Below are 21,020 nucleotides of genomic sequence, written 5' to 3'. Positions count from 1 at the left end.
AACTTACCCTAGTAAAACTGACTATCCTACCGATCCTCGACTTCGGCGATGTCATCTACAAAATAGCTTCCAATACTCTACTCAGCAAACTGGATACAGTTTATCACAGTGCCATCCGTTTTGTTACTAAAGCACCTTATACCACCCACCACTGCGACCTGTATGCTCTAGTCGGCTGGTCCTCGCTACATATTCATCGCCAGACCCACTGGCTCAAGGTCATCTACAAGTCCATGCTAGGTAAAGCTCCACCTTATCTCAGTTCACTGGTCACAATGGCAACACCCACCCGTAGCACGCGCTCCAGCAGGTGTATCTCACTTATCATCCGTAAAGCCAACACCTCATTTGGCCGCCTTTCCTTTCAGTTCTCTGCTGCCTGTGACTGGAACAAATTGCAAAAGTCGCTGAAGTTGGAGACTTATCTCCCTCATCAACTTTAAACATCTGCTATCTGAGCAGCTAACCGATCGCTGCAGCTGTACATAGTCCATCGGTAAATAGCCCACCCAATTTACCTACCTCATCCCCATACTGTTTTTATTTATTTACGTTTCTGCTCTTTTGCACACCAGCATCTCTACCTGCACATGACCAACTGATCATTTATCACTCCAGTGTTAATCTGCTAAATTGTAATTATTCGCCTACCTCCTCATGCCTTTTGCACACAATGTATATAGACTCTTTTTTCCTCCCTACTGTGTTATTGACTTGTTTATTGTTTACTCCATGTGTAACTGAAATAAAATCAAATAAATATTTTTTTAAAGGCGAGGTCAGTACAGGTTCTATCTCAAGGCCATCAGACTGTTAAATATCCATCAGTAGCACCTTAGAGGTGCTACTGCTGCCCTGATATACATAGACTTGAAATCACTGGCCACTTTAATAAGGGAACCCTGGCCACTTTAATAATGTTTACATATTTTGCATTACTAATCTCATAAGTATATACTGTACACTATTTTAGTCTACTGTATCTTAGCCTATGCCGCTCTGACATTGCTCGTCCAAATATTTATATATTCTTAATTCCATCCTACTTTGAAGCAAGGTAAGACATGCCTCAGAATATGAAGTAAAACATTCAGGTTTCAAAAAAATGGGAGGAAGAGGCAAAATATAGGAATGCTAATAATAGGTTTAACCATCTTCTGGTAGGTGGAAAGGCTTTCCCAAAAACCTTCTCTATTAAAAGCTTATGCCTACCTGTCCGAATGATATCATGATTATTTGTGTCAATCCAGTGGCCAGTTCTTTTTCAAACTCCATCTCATGTGCTACAGAAACATGGCTAAGCAAACAATAGTGCTAAGTGCCTCTGCACACTTGAATTAAAGGGTACTTACTCTCAAAAATCTAAATGTATTAGATCTTTTTCTTTTATAATAGAGCCAAGAGCCCAGACCTCAAAGTGATCTCCTGTTATGGACTTTGAACATACAATTTTGTTGTTTTTCTGGAGAAAAAAAAAGTGTGACTTTTTGGGGAAAATCTGAAACCTATGAATTTCTGACTCAGTTTATTTGTTTCAATAGTAGTCCTACTATTAGACTACTTGCACAGTACAGGTTGGGTTTCCTGACTGTGAATCACCAATATTGGATTTATCATTTTAGGTCATTCAGAGTGTACTGTGTGCCACTTGATTGCTGACAAGCAAAACATTTTGGTACTGTGTCAACAATAGACTAATGAAACAAACACCAAAAGATCCTTTGTGGGTTGAGTTTGCCTTTAAGAAACATTCATTAGAATGTGTAGAATTCAGTAGGATGTATCTCTCTTGCTCATCACCTACAGGACAAATAAGAAACATACAGTAGGCTGCGTTTACACAGTCAGCCTAATTCTGATATTTTGCCCAAATATTCAACTGATTGATCAAATGTCCAATATTTGGCAAAAGATCAGAATTGGCTGCTTGTGTAAACGCAGCCACAGTGCAACTCTACACCTGTGACTGGGTCAGGAGAACAGCATACTGACGTGTTGTTTTGTTCTGTTCTGCTGACAAGGACGTGACCAGGCTTTAGTTTGACAAAGGCAGCATGAGTAAACATCAGGGCAAATAGCTGATAACCAAACCAGGACAGATAGCTGATGACAGAGCCAAGAGTCCTACACTGCCATTCTGCCAGGGGCTGGCGTTGGGGTGGGAGCTGGGGTTAGGTCTAGCATTGGAGTAGGGGTTGGAGAGAGGGGCCTAGGTTTTTTTTGGGGGGGTTGGGTGAGTAGGACTTCTGGCAACGACAACAATCCAGTATTTAGCATGAGTTCCTGGGGGAGGATGCGGGAGAGGGGAGAGAAAAAACAGAACGGTTGAGAGGGGAGATGGGGAGAACAACAAAGAGGAGAGAAGAGATAGGGAGAAAACGCAGCAGAACCGAACAGGAGATAAGAGAGGGGAGAGAGAGAACAGAGAGGGGAGAAGAGAACAGAGTACGAGATGGGAGAGAGAGAACAGAGAAAGAGAGGTGAGAGAGAGAACAGAGAAAGAGAGGGGAGAGAGAGAGAACCGAGAACGAGAGGGGAGAGAGAGAGAACAGAGAAAGAGAGGGGAGAGAGAGAACAGAGAAAGAGAGGGGAGAGAGAGAACAGAGAAAGAGAGGGGAGAGAGAGAACAGAGAAAGAGAGGGGAGAGAGAACAGAGAAAGAGAGGGAGAGAGAACAGAGAAAGAGAGGGAGAGAGAGAGAACAGAGAAAGAGAGGGGAGAGAGAGAGAACAGAGAAAGAGAGGGGAGAGAGAGAACAGAGAAAGAGAGGGGAGAGAGAGAACAGAGAAAGAGAGGGGAGAGAGAGAACAGAGAAAGAGAGGAGAGAGAGAACAGAGAAAGAGAGGAGAGAGAGAACAGAGAAAGAGAGGGGAGGGAGAGAGAACAGAGAAAGAGAGGGGAGAGAGAGAACAGAGAAAGAGGGGAGAGAGAGAACAAGAGGGGAGAAGAGAACAGAGAACGAGATGGGAGAGAGAGAACAGAGAAAGAGAGGGGAGAGAGAGAGAACAGAGAACGAGGGGGAGAGAGAGAACAGAGAAAGAGAGGGGAGAGAGAGAGAACAGAGAAAGAGAGGGAGAGAGAGAAACAGAGAAAGAGAGGGGAGAGAGAACAGAGAAAGAGAGGGGAGAGAGAGAACAGAGAAAGAGAGGGGAGAGAGAGAACAGAGAAAGAGAGGGAGAGAGAGAGAACCGAGAACGAGAGGGGAGAGAGAGAGAACAGAGAAAGAGAGGGGAGAGAGAGAACAGAGAAAGAGAGGGAGAGAGAGAACAGAGAAAGAGAGGGAGAGAGAGAACAGAGAAAGAGAGGGGAGAGAGAGAACAGAGAAAGAGAGGGGAGAGAGAACAGAGAAAGAGAGGGGAGAGAGAGAACAGAGAAAGAGAGGGGAGAGAGAGAGAACAGAGAAAGAGAGGGGAGAGAGAGAGAACAGAGAAAGAGAGGGGAGAGAGAGAACAGAGAAAGAGAGGGGAGAGAGAGAACAGAGAAAGAGAGGGGAGAGAGAGAACAGAGAAAGAGAGGAGAGAGAGAACAGAGAAAGAGAGGAGAGAGAGAACAGAGAAAGAGAGGGGAGGGAGAGAGAACAGAGAAAGAGAGGGGAGAGAGAGAACAGAGAAAGAGGGGAGAGAGAGAACAGAGAGGGGAGAAGAGAACAGAGAACGAGATGGGAGAGAGAGAACAGAGAAAGAGAGGGGAGAGAGAGAGAACAGAGAACGAGGGGGGAGAGAGAGAACAGAGAAAGAGAGGGGAGAGAGAGAGAACAGAGAAAGAGAGGGGAGAGAGAGAACAGAGAAAGAGAGGGGAGAGAGAGAACAGAGAAAGAGAGGGGAGAGAGAGAACAGAGAAAGAGAGGGGAGGGAGAGAGAACAGAGAAAGAGAGGGGAGGGAGAGAGAACAGAGAAAGAGAGGGGAGAGAGAGAACAGAGAAAGAGAGGGGAGCGAGAGAACAGAGAAAGAATGGAGAGAGCGAGAACAGAGAAAGAGAGGGGAGCGAGAGAACAGAGAAAGAATGGAGAGAGAGAACAGAGCAAGAGGGGAGAGAGGACAGAGAAAGAGGGGAGAGAGAACAGAGAAAGAGGGGAGAGAAGTCAGAGAAAGAGGGGAGAGAGGACAGAGAAAGAGGGGAGAGAGAACAGAGAAAGAGGGGAGAGAGAACAGAGAAAGAGGGGAGAGAGAACAGAGAAAGAGGGGAGAGAAGTCAGAGAAAGAGGGGAGAGAGGACAGAGAAAGAGAGGGGAGAGAGAACAGAGAACGAGATAGGAGAAGAGAACAGAGAACGAGATAGGAGAAGAGAACAGAGAACGAGAGATAGAAAAGAGGGGAGAGAGAGAACAGAGAACGAGATAGGAGAAGAGAACAGAGAACGAGATAGGAGAAGAGAACAGAGAACGAGAGATAGAAAAGAGGGGAGAGAGAGAACAGAGAACGAGATAGGAGAAGAGAACAGAGAAAGAGATAGGAGAAGAGAACAGAGAAAGAGATAGGAGAAGAGAACAGAGAAAGAGATAGGAGAAGAGAACAGAGAAAGAGAGGGGAGAAGAGAACAGAGAAAGAGATAGGAGAAGAGAACAGAGAACGAGATAGGAGAAGAGAACAGAGAAAGAGATAGGAGAAGAGAACAGAGAACGAGATAGGAGAAGAGAACAGAGAAAGAGAGATAGAAAAGAGTGGAGAGAGAGAACAGAGAACGAGATAGGAGAAGAGAACAGAGAACGAGATAGGAGAAGAGAACAGAGAACGAGAGATAGAAAAGAGGGGAGAGAGAGAACAGAGAACGAGATAGGAGAAGAGAACAGAGAACGAGATGGGAGAGAGAGAACAGAGAAAGAGAGGGGAGAGAGAGAGAACAGAGAACGAGGGGGGAGAGAGAGAACAGAGAAAGAGAGGGGAGAGAGAGAGAACAGAGAAAGAGAGGGGAGAGAGAGAACAGAGAAAGAGAGGGGAGAGAGAGAACAGAGAAAGAGAGGGGAGAGAGAGAACAGAGAAAGAGAGGGGAGAGAGAGAACAGAGAAAGAGAGGGGAGGGAGAGAGAACAGAGAAAGAGAGGGGAGGGAGAGAGAACAGAGAAAGAGAGGGGAGAGAGAGAGAACAGAGAAAGAGAGGGGAGAGAGAGAACAGAGAAAGAGAGGGGAGGGAGAGAGAACAGAGAAAGAGAGGGGAGGGAGAGAGAACAGAGAAAGAGAGGGGAGAGAGAGAACAGAGAAAGAGAGGGGAGCGAGAGAACAGAGAAAGAATGGAGAGAGAGAACAGAGCAAGAGGGGAGAGAGGACAGAGAAAGAGGGGAGAGAGAACAGAGAAAGAGGGGAGAGAAGTCAGAGAAAGAGGGGAGAGAGGACAGAGAAAGAGGGGAGAGAGAACAGAGAAAGAGGGGAGAGAGAACAGAGAAAGAGGGGAGAGAGAACAGAGAAAGAGGGGAGAGAGGACAGAGAAAGAGAGGGGAGAGAGAACAGAGAAAGAGGGGAGAGAGAGAACAGAGAACGAGATAGGAGAAGAGAACAGAGAACGAGAGATAGAAAAGAGGGGAGAGAGAGAACAGAGAACGAGATAGGAGAAGAGAACAGAGAACGAGATAGGAGAAGAGAACAGAGAACGAGAGATAGAAAAGAGGGGAGAGAGAGAACAGAGAACGAGATAGGAGAAGAGAACAGAGAACGAGATAGGAGAAGAGAACAGAGAACGAGATAGGAGAAGAGAACAGAGAAAGAGATAGGAGAAGAGAACAGAGAAAGAGATAGGAGAAGAGAACAGAGAACGAGATAGGAGAAGAGAACAGAGAAAGAGATAGGAGAAGAGAACAGAGAAAGAGAGGGGAGAAGAGAACAGAGAAAGAGATAGGAGAAGAGAACAGAGAACGAGATAGGAGAAGAGAACAGAGAAAGAGATAGGAGAAGAGAACAGAGAAAGAGATAGGAGAAGAGAACAGAGAAAGAGAGATAGAAAAGAGTGGAGAGAGAGAAGAGCATTTGGTGGGTGGAGAGCTAAGCCTAGCAGGTCAGTCCCTCTTATCTGACCAGCGTGCTGGAATGTACACACACGCACACACACACACACACACACACACACACACACACACACACACACACACACACACACACACACACACACACACACACACACACACACACACACACACACACACACACACACACACACACACACACACACACACACACACACACACACACACACACACACACACAAACACTTTCCATTTGCATAGAAATTGGCAGCTATGTCAGCAGACACATTTTTTTGATCAGATTCACACACAGGGACGGGGTGAAGGGAGAAGGGGGAGGCGAGAGGTGACGTTAATAAGGTTCTGTCTGTCTCTTTGTCTCCGTCGGCAGCAGAAAGGTCACAAAGACAGATCTGCTCTAAGTCACCTTCAAGTCACCCATTTGTACCTTATTACTGCCTGCTGCATCAGGACACAGTAGAGAGAGAGAGAGATAGAGACAGAGAGAGAGAGAGACAGAGAGAGAGAGAGACAGAGAGAGAGAGAGAGAGAGAGAGAGAGAGGGGAGAGAGAGAGAGAGAGAGAGAGAGAGAGAGAGAGAGAGAGAGAGAGAGAGAGAGAGAGAGAGAGAGAGAGAGAGAGAGAGAGAGAGAGAGACCAAGCAATGGAAAATCCAATATTACAGTAAAGAGCAACCATACACGAGACCCTCAACTGGAAACCTGATTAAAAATTGTTTTTTCCAAAGCAAGCCTCTCTCCCTCTCCCTCCATCCCGCTTCCTCTCTCTCCCTCTCTCTGCTGGAGCAGCCACAGGCCGGGCTGTGTTGGCCCGGGTTCTGCGGTTCCAAGTCAGCCATAGATAAGCCTGATCACTGTTCTCTCTTACTGCCTCTCTGGACGGGAGGGGGGAGAGAGAGAGGGAGGAGGGAGAGGGAGAGGTGGAGGGCAAGTGGAGTGTAAGTGGAGAGGGAGAGTTAAGGGAATGGAGGGTAGCTTTGGAGAGGTAGGGGGTGGCAAGGGGGGTGAAAAGGGGTCCCAGCATAGAAGGGGGGGGATAAGGGAGAGCAGAGGGAGGAATGGAGAGGGTACAGGGGTTAAAGAGTGCACTGCTTTCTTGAGGCCACCCACAGAACTCCTTGACAATGGCCATCTGTCTGCCCAACAAGACCACTCTCACTACCAACCTCTCGGGGGTGAGGGGAGAGGGAGGGAGGGGGATATGTTGAGAGGTGAGGAGAAAGGAGGGGTTGAAACCTGATTTAGTTATTTATTTCCATTTTTTTTTCTTTTTTTATATATATATAAATGGAAGTCTTGTGAGCTACATTTCGCTGCTGCTGCGATTCATATCGAAATGGGGCAGTTTATTAACCAAACATGTTATCTGGAATAGAGGGTTCCTTCATCAGTGTTTTTAACCATGCCTGGGCTGGCTCTGGGCAGTGGGGCTTAGGAGCATAGGCTCATCCTCGGAGAAGGTGACAGCCTAATGTGGAGATTCATCATGGCTGACTTTAAGAGAATGAGAACTATCACACGTCTCCCTGACTGGCTGGCTGCTTGCCTGCCTGCCTCCCTCCTTGCCTGCCTGGTTGCCTGCCTCCCTCCTTGCCTGCCTGGTTTCCTGCCTGGTTGCCTGCCTGGTTGCCTGCCTCCCTCCTTGCCTTGCTGGTTGCCTGACTCCCTCCTTGCCTTCCTGGTTGCCTGCCTCCCTCCTTGCCTGTCTGGTTTCCTGCCTGGTTGCCTGCCTGGTTGCCTGCCTCCCTCCTTGCCTGCCTGATTTCCTCCTCCTTGCCTGCCTGGTTGCCTGCCTCCCTCCTTGCCTGCCTGGTTGCCTGCCTGGTTGCCTGCCTCCCTCCTTGCCTGCCTGGTTGCCTGCCTGGTTGCCTGCCTCCCTCCTTGCCTGCCTGGCTGACTGCCTGGCTGCTCACCTTACTTACCTGACGGCTTGTTTCATATTCAAAGGTTTTATTCTATTTCTACTCAGGACAGAGCATGAACTGGAGGTTGAGTATGAGGGATGTAAGCTACGTGACTAAGGTTATAGTTAGTTGAACAAAGGTAATTGAACATCTGTAGTGCTACCCTTTAAATACATTTCTGTACTGTTTTGTGTAGTGTATAAATGGAACAGGAAAACTAAGCACAAAGGAAGGGAAACCCTGTGAGAAAAATACATTAAAATAACGTTGAAAGTATGTATTTTGGGTTGAAAATATGTTGAAAAAATGTATTGTGCTCACTGGGATGCAGCATAAGGGGCAGACCTGTGTTGTTGTTCCTCTTCTTGTTGTTCTTGAGGCTACGGCGGCTGCTACTGGTGGCTGAGCTATGTTCGCTCAGAGAGTCCTGGGCAGAGGAGGTGCTTCCTGTGGCCTCGCTGTCCCTCAGCATGCTCTCGTAGCCACTGCTGGCCCCGCTGTGGTAGAACAGGGCAGTCTTCCCCATGGCCGGGGGCAGCTCTCCACTCAGAACACTACTGTTGTCACTGGCATGGCCGCTGCTGCAGCGCTGGGGCCGCTTGGGGGCTGTGATCTTACTGTAGGGAGACGGCAGGGTGTGGACCATCACTGGTCTCTCCTCTCCCTGTGCCCCTCCACCACCTGCTCCAACTCCACTTCCTCCAGCACCCCTCTCCTCCCCAGCTTCGGAGCCTCCTCCTCGGTTGTGACTGGTGGATCGAGAGCCTCCGTTGCCCTGAAGCAGCTCGGAGATGCGTCCGTTGGCGGCTCTCAGGGGCAGCTTGGCGGCCAGGCCTCCCCCTCGGCTGCGACTCAGAGACTGGGTGGCCCAGGAGCCAGAGCTGGGTTCCTTGTTTTGTCCCAGGGCCTGGCTGGAGGTCTGACCCTGGGGCTGGGGCTGGGTCTTGCCGTTGGGAGGCAAGCTGGAGCTGCGGTTGACAGACTGGGGAAGAGACTTGGTGGAGAAGCTGAGTGTCTTGGTGCTGGAGGCCGAAAGGCTGCGGGTCTTAGGGCTGGCCATCAGCAGCTTGCTGACCGCTGAGATCTTCGACTGGCTCGACTTGGGCGACTTGGGAGCACTGCCGGGGCTGTTACCGGAACAGTTTCCATTAGGGGAGGAGGATGACACTGAGCCACAGCGGATGCTCCGTCCGGGATGGGGCATATTGCAGTCCCCCTTCCCCCCTCCGGCTGCCCCCTTCCAGACCAGAGAGCTGAGGCTCTCCCCCCTCTCCAGGGAGAGGCAGTCGTAGTGGGGGCCAAGAGAGCTGTGACCTCCATGGGACCGCCCCAGAGAGTTGGTTCTGTTAGCCAGTTGCTCTAGTTTAGCACTGAACAACCTACTGCTCTCCACATTAGACCCCTTCTGTTTCCCTCCACCAAGCCCATCTAGGTCCTCCGGGGTGCTCCCCAGGAAGGAGAGGCCATGGATGGGTGCGTGCAGGGGGCTGAGGGGGCCTCCTGACCGGTTCTTCTGGTCCAGACTGGACTTGCGTACTGGTGGCAGCGGTGGGATCCCTTTCTGGCGGGAGAACAGGCCTTGTCTCCCGGACGACCCCCGTCGGTCCAGTGTTGCCCTCGGACTACAGGGGGTGGAGGTGGTGATCCCTATGCCCCGAGACTCCCCCCCTGCCCCTCCTCCATTAGCGCCGTAGCGGAGTGAGTCCTCGTCTAGGCCGTCGTGGAGGTTGATCCGGTGCCAGCCGCGGGGCAGACTGGCGGTGCGCAGGATGTCGGCAGAGTAGACGGGAGTCATCAGACACTCCCCAGAGCTGACCAGCACCATCTCACAGCCGTCCACCACCCTCTTACATGAGTCTGGAGAGGAGACGGTCTCACCGCTGCTGGAGCTGCAACGGTCCCCTCCGTAGCCACTGTCCACTCTGCTGGCCCTGTCACCCTGGGGCCAGGCCTGGGTCTTAGCTGGGTCTGTCTTGACTGGTGGCTCCACCACCCTCTTCTCCGGCTTCACCTCACACACCAGCTCCTTAGGCCTCACATCGCCTCCATCTCTCTTCATCCACGGGTCGTCGAAGCTGAGATCGCTGGACATGGAGGCCAGGACCAGGGCTTGGGCTAGGGCAGGCTTGGCTGGGTCCTTGGACAACAGGTGAGTCTTGGTAGGGGAGGACAGTATAGTGGGCTCCTGTATAACCATGGGTTTGACGGCCACACAGGGGTGGACTGTGATGTTGGTCTTGAAGGGGATGAAGTTGCTGGAGGCCCCCAGGGTCTGGATGTTGGATACTGTAATGTTGGTCTTACCCATGGAGGGAGACAATCTCTTCAGCCTCTCTTTAGTCAGGGTGCTTTTCTCCTTCTCCCTTCCTTTCTCATCTCCACACAACACTACGTCGCTGTCAGGAGTCTTCCGTCCTATAGAACCCAGGGACACCTCCTCTGCCCCAGAGAGAGGCACCTGTGGGGGGTCTAGCTCGGCCAGAGCCTCCCCATGTCCATAGGACTGGCCGAAGCTGTGCAGGGACTGATCCCCGTCACTCCCAGCACTCAGCTCACTCAGCCATGATGAGATGGACGACCGGCAGCTAGGCAGCGCCGCCATCGCCTCTCCTTCCATGCGAAGCTTCGCCATGCTGACTTCCGCCATGGCGATCACCCCGGCAACTGAGGCGCTTGTCATTGTGACCATTCCGGTTGTCGTAGCAATGACAGTAGTGTTGTTTCCGTAGCACTCCAGGTCATCACTGATGCTGCTGATGATGGAGACAGGGCGGGATCCCGAGGGCAGGGCGGTGACGGAACAGTCGCTGGTGAAGCTAATGATGCTAGTGGGACGACCGCCACTCTCCAGCAGGCCCCGGACATCCAGCCCCTCCTCACACCCCAGGGTGAATACCAGCTCATCTTCCCCCAGAGCGCGAGGGTCTGCTGGGGCTGGGGTAGAGGAGGGGCAGGGGGCTAGAGCAGGAACTGGGGCTGGGGGAGGCAGAGAAATATGGGAAGGAGAAAGAGAGAGGATCGACAATGAAAGGAAAATATGTAAGGAACGTGAAATGAATTTGCTGTACGAAACCAGTATCATACATAAAAAACACTTGTCACAGTAATAGAATAAAGAGCCAGACTTACTGTCCCTGCGTACATCCAGAGGTATCTGAGGAACATTATCGTCACACAGGGTCTCAGCAGACCCCAGGCTGGCAGACAAGGAGTCGGTGCGCTTTAGCACCTGGGGACTCATTCTCATGGGGGAGGTCCTGGACAGGGACTCCAGCTGCAGCAGGGAATCTGTAGAGGACCTCCCACTATCTGCAGCCAGGCTGTCTGCAGTAGACAGACTCTGGCAGGACAGAGGGGGTGTTCCCGGCATCACACCCTTCTGGGTGTAGACCTTGATTATAATCATAACCATATATTGGATTTTTATAGTTCTTTTCAAGGACCCACAGATGCTTCACAACAATACTGTACATTTTCATGGAAATGCATTTTATGAGGTAAAAGTCAACCCAATAACTGTAAAACAGCACAAGCAAAGACCGTAGAGGTGTGAGAGACAGATACTGTACCTTGCAGCGCTGTGAGGGTGAGGAAGGAGGTCTGTAGTCAGAGGTCTTGGTAAGAGAGGCGATGCCCAGCCGAGGAGAACCCAGGGGGCGGGGCTTACCATCACTGCTACTGCCTGCGCTCAGAGACTCACGACTGTCAATCAAATAGAAAGGAAGAGAAATAAAAAAGAAATAGAAGATATTGAAAACAAAAATACCTTCAAGAGAGACATTAAAATTATAAGGCAGTCGATAAAACTATACAAGCTAAAGGAACAATAAGTTGAGTTTTTTTGTAAATAAATATATATATATATATATATATATACACTTTTTTACCCGCTTTTTCTCTCCAATTTTGTGGTCGCCAATTAGTAGTAGTTACTGTCTTGATTCATCGCTGCAACTCCCGTACAGACTCGGGAGAGGCGAAGGTTGAGAACCATGCTTCCTTCGAAACACAATCCAACCAAGCCGCACTGCTTCTTGACACAATGCACATCCAACCCGGAAGCCAGCAGCACCAATGTGCCGGAGGAAACACCGTGCACCTGGCGACCTGTTCAGTGTGCATTGCGCCCGGCCCGACACAGGAGTCGCTAGTGCGTGGATAGGATATCCCTGCCGGCCAAGCCCTCCCCAACCCGGACGAAGCTGGGCCAGTTGTGCGTTGCCCCATGAGCCTCCCGGTCGCGGCCGGCTGCGACAGAGCCTGGGCTCGAACCCAGAATCTCTGGTGGCACAGCTAGCACTGCGATGGAATGGCTTAGACCACTGTGCCACCCGGGTGGCCCTAATAACTTATGTTTTGTGTTATTTTTCGTGTGGACCCTAGGCAGAGTAGCTGTTGCTTTGTAACCGCTAATGGGGATCTTAACAAACAAACAGATCTGACCTGTCATGGAGGCTGGCGCTCTTGGCCCTCTGTAGAGGGTTAGTGTTAGTGTGTCCAGCTCCACTGCTGCCCGTCACACTGCTGTTGCCGGTCAGGCTCAGACTCTCTATCATGGTCTGGGCCAGTTCTGCCTCTTCCACCACCTCCCTGATCTCCTGGAGCTGCTCGTCATTGGACATCCTCCTGGAGGTCTCTACCTCCACTCCCACCCCTCCCGTAGGCTCCGTCTCAGACCCAGGGGGGACCAGGGTGTCAGACTTGGCCCCCCTACTAACCGGCACCTCCTCAAAGGGGAACTTGGCCACCTCTTCGCTCCCATCGATACACTCCAGCCGCTCCTGCAGCTCGGCGAAGGTGTTGCACTTGAGACACTCCGCTCCTTCCTCTGGCACAGGGGGCAGGGGTTGGCCCAGGGGTTGGAGGAGAGGGAGTGGGGGCTGGGTTAGGGAGGTGGACTGTGTCGGCAGGGCAGAGGGCTGGGTGTGTGTCTGTGTAGGGGCAGGCTGGGGCTGGGGCTGGGGCTGGGAGAGTACTGTCTGTTGCTGTTGTTGTTGTAGAGTTGGTGTAGTCGGCAGGACGCCAGACTCGGCTTTGCTCTTCAGCAGAGCAGGAATGATGGGGACAAACTCTGGCGGACCCTCGTTGTCGGTCAGCTCACGGTCCGAGATAGCACCCCCATTGGGGCCCACGTAGATGACGGTGTCACAGGACTGCTCGCTACTGGAGTAGTCATCTGGGTCGCTGGAGAGGTGCAGCAGGGGAAGGTTGGAGTCGGCAGAGCTACGGGAGTGGAATGGTCTCAGGTGGGTGGGGCGACGCATACGACCCTCCTCACACGAACTCTCACCCCCTGACGAACTGGACGTGTATTGCTGAAGAAGAGAGGGAATGTGAAAATGGATGAGAGAAACAACACATTTTGAAACAAACCAATTAGAATCTCGGTTTCATTTACTGGCCTGTTATTGTAATGCTGTGTCATCAAGTTCCAGCAATACTGAAAGTGTTGTTTAAAAAAAAGTGAAATATCAATCTGAACATTTAGAAGTTGAGCCCCAGAAGAAAGAACTGAAATGCATGAGAAGGATAATTCCTCTGTCATGGACCGATTATATTGATTGAATGAATGATTGAATGACTGAATGTGTCTAAATTGATCATGCCTACCATACTGACTTTGGTCTTCTTCTTCTTCATACGGAGGAGGCGCGAGGCGATCTGGAGGGTGGAGAGCGTGTCAGAGAAGTTGCTAGGCGACGAGGAGATGTGGGCGATCATGGTGGTCCGACAGTTCATGTTGCCCAGTGACTCTCTCAGTAGCATGGTCAGCTTACTGTCCCTGGAACACATACATACACACATTACATCACACACATACACCAACACAGGCATAAGCACACACACACACACATTACATCACACACACACATATACAAACACATACTCTATGTGCACACAGAGACACACATGAATCTGAAGGATAATATCTATCCAACCCTTAAAATCACTGTTCACCTCCCTACCAATCAGCAATGATCTCCAGACCTGAGCATTAGCTACGTCGATGGTTAATCTCGCTGGAACATGTGGGACAGTAGCTGTAGGATTGTGTGTTTATTCAACATTCTCCCTCTCCTGTGTTTGTTATAGGGTTAATTGACTGTCTGCCTGTGTTTCTGTGTGTGTGTGTGCGTGTGCATGGTAGGTAACTCCTGTGAGCTGTTTGGGACCCTTAGGGCAGAATGGAGTGCAGGCTCCTCTGTGGCTCAATACCTCATGCTGCTGTCCTCCTTTTATAAAAACACAGCCCCCGGCCAGCCCACACACACACACACACACACACACACACACACACACACACACACACACACACACACACACACACACACACACACACACACACACACACACACACACACACACACACACACACACACACACACACACACACACACACACGCGCGCGCGCGCTCCCCCATCCTTCTATCGCTTTACTTTGCCTCAACTGTCCTCAATGTTATCCTCTTCTCTTTCCTCCCTCTCTCTCGCTCTCTGTCTCTGAGTCATGTCATTAGTAGTAGTTACCCGTGTCTTCGTCACATCAACGTTAGTAATTGCATCTCCCTCGCCTGACATCTCAATCAAGTCTCTTAATTAATCTCATTAAGCAGGGTAGAAATGGGAGAAACGGCTGAAAATGGAGAAGAAAGGGGGGGGGGGAAGGTTGGAGCTGCGAGTGTTTAGGTCTAATTCAATTAAGCAGAAGGATCAGTGATTTGTGCAGAAGGGATTTTATATTCATGCACGGTGAGATCCAGTTATTTGCAACTAATGTTCCACACCTTGCAAATGGCCCCAACCTATAATTTTATACGCATGCATGCATGTGTGTGTATTTGTGTTTGTTTTGCAATGTGAATGCTGAGCTCGTGATTAAATTAGAGAGTGGAGGAGCTGAGCTATCTGCACCGAAGGAGGCCTGCATGTTCTTGGGAATAATTTAAATATGCACACGACTGTTTCAAAGCCTCTGTCCCCCTGCTTTCGTTTCACTCCTTTCCTCCTTGTTCTTTTCTCTGCCTCTCGTTCCTTCAAACTCTCTCTCCTCTCCCCTCTCTCTTATTCCCTCTCTCACAGTCCCACTCATTCTCTTCAGGAAGAAAACAAACCCCTAAAAAACTCTTCCTAGCGGTCTCAGGTAATAATAATGAAGCGACATTTGTTATTGTTAAATCAACCCAACAGCACCTTTCTCTCTCCCTCTCTGCCACACCTTCTCTTCCTCTCTCCCCTCTCTCTTTCTCTCTCTCCGTGCCTGTCTCTCTCTCTCCCCTCTCTGCCACGCCTTCTCTTCCTCTCTCCCCTCTCTCTTTCTCTCTCTCCGTGCCTGTCTCTCTCTCTCTCCCTCTCTGCCACGCCTTCTCTTCCTCTCTCCCCTCTCTCTTTCTCTCTCTCCGTGCCTGTCTCTCTCTCTCCCTCTCTGCCACGCCTTCTCTTCCTCTCTCCCCTCTCTCTCCATGCCTGTCTCTCTCTCCCTCTCTGCCACGCCTTCTCTTCCTCTCTCCCCTCTCTCTTTCTCTCTCTCCGTGCCTGTCTCTCTCTCTCTTTCTCTGCCACACCTTCTCTTCCTCTCTCCCCTCTTTCTCTCTCTCCGTGCCTGTCTCTCTCTCTCTCCCTCTCTGCCACGCCTTCTCTTCCTCTCTCCCCTCTCTTTTTCTCTCTCTCTGTGCCTGTCTCTCTCTCCCTCTCTGCCACGCCTTCTCTTCCTCTCTCCCCTCTCTCTCCTTCTCTCTCTCCATGCCTGTCTCTCTCTCTCCCTCTCTGCCACACCTTCTCTTCCTCTCTCCCTCTCTCTCCTTCTCTCTCTCCATGCCTGTCTCACTCTCTCCCTCTCTGCCACGCCTTCTCTTCCTCTCTCCCCTCTCTCTTTCTCTCTCTCCGTGCCTGTCTCTCTCTCTCCCTCTCTGCCACGCCTTCTCTTCCTCTCTCCCCTCTCTCCTTCTCTCTCTCCGTGCCTGTCTCTCTCTCTCTCTTTCTCTCTCTCCGTGCCTGTCTCTCTCTCCCTCTCTGCCACGCCTTCTCTTCCTCTCTCCCCTCTCTCTTTCTCTCTCTCCGTGCCTGTCTCTCTCTCTCCCTCTCTGCCACGCCTTCTCTTCCTCTCTCCCTCTCTCTCCTTCTCTCTCTCCATGCCTGTCTCCCTCTCCCTCTCTGCCACGCCTTCTCTTCCTCTCTCCCCTCTCTCTTTCTCTCTCTCTGTGCCTGTCTCTCTCTCTCCCTCTCTGCCACGCCTTCTCTTCCTCTCTCCCCTCTCTTTCTCTCTCTCCGTGCCTGTCTCTCTCTCTCCCTCTCTGCCACGCCTTCTCTTCCTCTCTCCCTCTCTCTCCTTCTCGCTCTCCATGCCTGTCTCACTCTCTCCCTCTCTGCCACGCCTTCTCTTCCTCTCTCCCCTCTCTCTTTCTCTCTCTCCGTGCCTGTCTCTCTCTCTCCCTCTCTGCCACGCCTTCTCTTCCTCTCTCCCCTCTCTCCTTCTCTCTCTCCGTACCTGTCTCTCTCTCTCTTTCTCTCTCTCCGTGCCTGTCTCTCTCTCTCTCTCCATTTCACCCTCTCCAAAGCTTCAGCAAGCATTTAGCCACTCTGACCAAGGGAAGCACATGTCATTCTATACATTATTATTACACATGGTAGTTATGCAGAATTATGTCCGGGCCGGGCCTACAGGAATCATTGTGCGCCTCGTGTGTCCAATGATCTGCATATTAAAGTGCACTATCTCATGAATATATCTACAATAATTAGCAGGTTTATTCATAGGTTTAAAGTCTACTATTAACATGACATGGGTGTGATATATTGAGTTGGATATGTAGAGATAGATATTGAGGCAGTCACCAGTGGAAGCTGACCCAAGCCCCATCTCCCCAGTCCCAGTTAGTCACACACACTTAGGGAGGGTCATTTAGGGTATCCTACCAACGGGACATCAAAAACTGTAATATCCTATGTTTCACGGAATCGTGGCTGAATGACGACATTGATTTTCAGCTAGCGGGATACACGCTGCACCGGCAGGATAGAACAGCACACTCAGGTAAGACGGGGGGGTATCTGTGCATATTTGTAAACAACAGCTGGTGCACGAAATCTAAGGAAGTCTCTAGATTTTACTCACCTGAAGCAGAGTATATTATGATAAATTGCAGGCCACACTACTTGCCTAGAGAGTTCTCAGCTATACTTTACGTGGCTGTTTATTTACCACCACAGATAGATTCCAGCACTAAGACCGCACTCAGCCAGCTGTATAAGGAAATAAGCAAACAGGAAACCACTCACCCAGAGGCGGCGCTCCTAGTGGCCGCAGACTTTAATGCAGGGAAACTTAAATCAATTCGAATCTCTATCAACAAGTTAAATGTGCAACCAGAGGGGAAAAAAATCTAGATCACTTGTACTCCACACACAGAGACGTGCACAAAGCTCTCCCTCGCCCTCAATTTGGTAAATCCGACCACAACTCTATCCTCGTGATTCCTGCTTACAAGCAGAAATTGAAGGAGGAATCACCAGTGACTCGGTCTATAAAAAAATGGTCAGATGAAGCAGATGCTAAACTACAGGACTGTTTTGCTATCACAGACTGGAACATGTTCCGGGATTCTTACGATGACACCACATCAGTCACTGGCTTTATCAATAAGTGCATTGAGGACGTCGTCCCCACAGTGACTGTACGTACATTTCCCAACCAGAAGCCATGATTTACAGATAACATTCGCACTGAGCTAAAGGGTAGAGCTGCCGCTTTCAAGGTGCGGGACTCTAACCCGGAATCTTACAAGACATCCTGCTATGCCCTGTGATGAACCATCAAACAGGAAAAGCGTCAATAGAGGGCTAAGATTGAATCATACTTCTCCGGCTCAGACGCTCGTCGCATGTGGCAGAGCTTGCAAACTATTACAGACTACAAAGGGAAGCACAGCCGCTGCCCAGTGACACGAGCCTACCAGACGAGCTAAATCACTTCTATGCTTGCTTCGAGGCAAGCAACACTGAGGCATGCATGAGAGCATCAGCTGTTCCGGACGACTGTGTGATCACACTGTCCGTAGCCGACGTGAGTAAGACCTTTAAACAGGTCAATATTCACAAGGCTGCGGGGTCAGATGGATTACCAGGATGTGTGCTCCGGGCATGTGCAAACCACCATATTCCCTGTGCCCAAGAACACAAAGGCAACCTGCCTAAATGACTACAGACCCGTGGCACTCACGTCCGTAGCCATGAAGTGCTTTGAAAGGCTGGTAATGTCTCACATCAACACCATTATCCCAGAATTCCTAGACCCACTCCAATTTGCATACCGCCCAAACAGATCCACAGATGATGCTATCTCTATTGTACTCTACACTGCCCTTTCCCACCTGGACAAAAGGAACGTCAATGTGAGAATGCTATTCATTGACTACAGCTCAGCATTCAACACCATAGTACCCTCAAAGCTCATCACTAAGCTAAGGACCACCTCCCTCTGCAACTGGATCCTGGGCTTCCTGACGGGCCGCCCCCAGGTGGTAAGGGTAGATAGCAACACATCTGCCACGCTGATCCTCAAAATTGGACCTCCCCAGGGGTGCGTGCTCAGTCCCCTCCTGTACTCCCTGTTCACCCACGACTGCATGGCCAGGCACGACTCCAACACCATCATTAAGTTTGCTGACGACACAACAGTGGTAGGCCTGATCACCGACAACGACGAGACAGCCTATAGGGAGGAAGTCAGAGACCTGGCCGGGTGGTGCCAGAATAACAACCTATCCCTCAACGTAACCAAGACCAAGGAGATGATTGTGGACTACAGGAAAAGGAGCGCCGAGCACGTCCCCATTCTCATCGACGGGGCTGTAGTGGAGCAGGTTGAGAGCTTCAAATTCCTTGGTGTCCACATCAACAACAAACTAGAATGGTCCAAACACACCAAGACAGTCGTGAAGAGGGCACGACAAAGCCTATTCCCCCTCAGGAAACTAAAAATATTTGGCATGGGTCCTAAGATCCTCAAAAGGTTCTACAGCTGCAACATCGAGAGCATGGTACGGCAATTGCTCGGCCTCCGACCGCAAGGCACTTCAGAGGGTAGTGCGTACGGCCCAGTACATCACTGGGGCAAAGCTGCCTGCCATCCAGGACCTTTACACCAGGCGGTGTCAGAGGCCCTGAAAATTGTCAAAGACCCCAGCCACCCCAGTCATACTGTTCTCTCTACTACCGCATGGCAAGCGGTGCCAAGTCTAGGACAAAAAGGCTTCTCAACAGTTTTTACCCCCAAGCCATAAGACTCCTGAACAGGTAACCAAATGCTTACCTGGACTATTTGCATTGTGTCCCGCCACCCGCCAACCCCTCTTTTTATGCTTCTGCTACTCTCTGTTCATCATATATGCATAGTCACTTTAACAATACCTACATATGCATACTACCTCAATAAGCTCGACTAACAGGTGTCTGTATAAAGCCTTGCTACTCTTTTTTTCAAATTTCTTCTTACTGTTGTTTTATTTCCTTACTTACACACACACACACACACACACACACACACACACACACACACACACACACACACACACACACACACACACACACACACACACACACACACACACACACACACACACACACACACACACACACACACACACACACACACACACACACACACACACACACACACACACACACAGTTGTATTTGGCGCACTTGACAAATAAACTTTGATTTGATTAGGGAAGGGCAAGAGTAAGAAATAGATAGAATTATGTCATTTTTTGTTGTTGTTGTATCTGAGTAATACTGCAGAGCAATTGAATCCAACCAAGAGGTCCTCACACAGACACAGACACACACTGCACACGTACTTGTAGGGGATATGTTTGCTGCCGTTGACCAGAGCCAGGATAACGTTCCCCAGGGCAGACAGAGACAGACACAGCCCTGCTGCTGTACTACCACTGCTCTCCCTGCCCTTCTCTCCTCCCAGCACCTTCACACAGCTGCCCAGGTCTATCAGGTGGAGTCTACTGCGACCTCCCGACACTGGAGAGAGAGAGAGAGGAGGGTGAAAGAGGGACAGGAGGGGAAGGAGGGACCGAGAGAAAGGGACAGAAAGAGAGAGGAAGGAAAAAGAGAGGACAGAGAAAAATTGGGGAGACAGAAGGATACATTAATCATTGCGCAAAACATTTTTTAAAAAATGTTTACAGTGTGTTACAAAACTCAGTAGCAGTATTTCACAGGGTGATAGATCCTGAACACACTATCCAACACTTCATCCCCCAGCATTTTTCATCTGCTCATCTCAGAGGAGGTCATGCATGTCAGCCTCAGCACACACGCACGCACACACGCGGGCATGCCCGCACACATGCACACGCATGGACGCGTGCACACACACACGGCTACATTGGGCAGCAGGTATCCTAGCGGTTAGAGAGTAGGCGGATGGTCGCTAGTTTGAATACCCGAGCCGACGTCGTGAAAAACCCGTCAATGTGCCCTTGAGCAAGGCACTTAACCCTAATTGCTCCAGGGTCGCTGTTATTCATGGCAGACCCTGGCCGTGACCCTACTCTCTGAGGGCGTCTCGGGGGGAGTTGGGATATGTCAACAACAAAAAAACACATTTACAATTCACACATTAGTGTGAAATAGGACAAATATAACAGCCTGCCACCTGGACCCCTCACCAGCTCAGCTGTGTGTTCAGCTACGCAATCCTTTCCTTGTCAACACATCACCTGTCGGAAGCGTGTGTGCGTGTATACACTGCCTTCCTTGTGCTCTGGAAGTCCGTCAAGAAGAAAGACCTCTGTAGGTCTGTTCAGCACATCTGGTTCCCATTTACCTTCTCTGGTCTGTGTGTGTGTGTGTGTGTGTGTGTGTGTGTGTGTGTGTGTGTGTGTGTGTGTGTGTGTGTGTGTGTGTGTGTGTGTGTGTGTGTGTGTGTGTGTGTGTGTGTGTGTGTGTGTGTGTGTGTGTGTGTGTGTGTGTGCATGTCTTTCCATCTGGGGATTAGAGCAGGGTTCCCCAAACTCGGTCCTGGGTCCCGCCCCGGGTGCACGTTTTGATTTTTGCCCCAGCACTACACCGATGATTCAAATCATCAAAGCTTGATGATGAGTTGGTTATTTGAATCAACTGTGTAG

General features: G+C 50.2%; 1 protein-coding gene across 2 annotated transcripts in view; it reads right to left on the bottom strand.

Moving 5' to 3' along the window:
- The window catches only part of LOC124046313 (kinesin-like protein KIF26B), a 199,668-nt gene that overhangs the window by 15,096 nt on the left and 163,552 nt on the right, over positions 1-21,020 (bottom strand). Inside the window, exons 11-16 of one of the 2 annotated variants that reach the window (XM_046366546.1) lie at positions 19,734-19,911; positions 13,487-13,658; positions 12,320-13,191; positions 11,446-11,578; positions 11,006-11,267; positions 8,198-10,852 (exon numbers count right to left, since the gene is read on the bottom strand). In XM_046366546.1, the coding sequence (XP_046222502.1) occupies positions 8,198-10,852; positions 11,006-11,267; positions 11,446-11,578; positions 12,320-13,191; positions 13,487-13,658; positions 19,734-19,911 (4,272 nt within the window). The remainder of the gene's footprint in view (positions 1-8,197; positions 10,853-11,005; positions 11,268-11,445; positions 11,579-12,319; positions 13,192-13,486; positions 13,659-19,733; positions 19,912-21,020) is intronic. The other variant, XM_046366548.1, reaches the window with a different exon arrangement.

This window comes from Oncorhynchus gorbuscha, linkage group LG10 (assembly GCF_021184085.1).
Source record: "Oncorhynchus gorbuscha isolate QuinsamMale2020 ecotype Even-year linkage group LG10, OgorEven_v1.0, whole genome shotgun sequence".
Classification (NCBI taxonomy): domain Eukaryota; kingdom Metazoa; phylum Chordata; class Actinopteri; order Salmoniformes; family Salmonidae; genus Oncorhynchus; species Oncorhynchus gorbuscha.
Note: the sequence above shows the minus strand (reverse complement) of the source record. Positions and strands in the feature narration are given on the sequence as shown.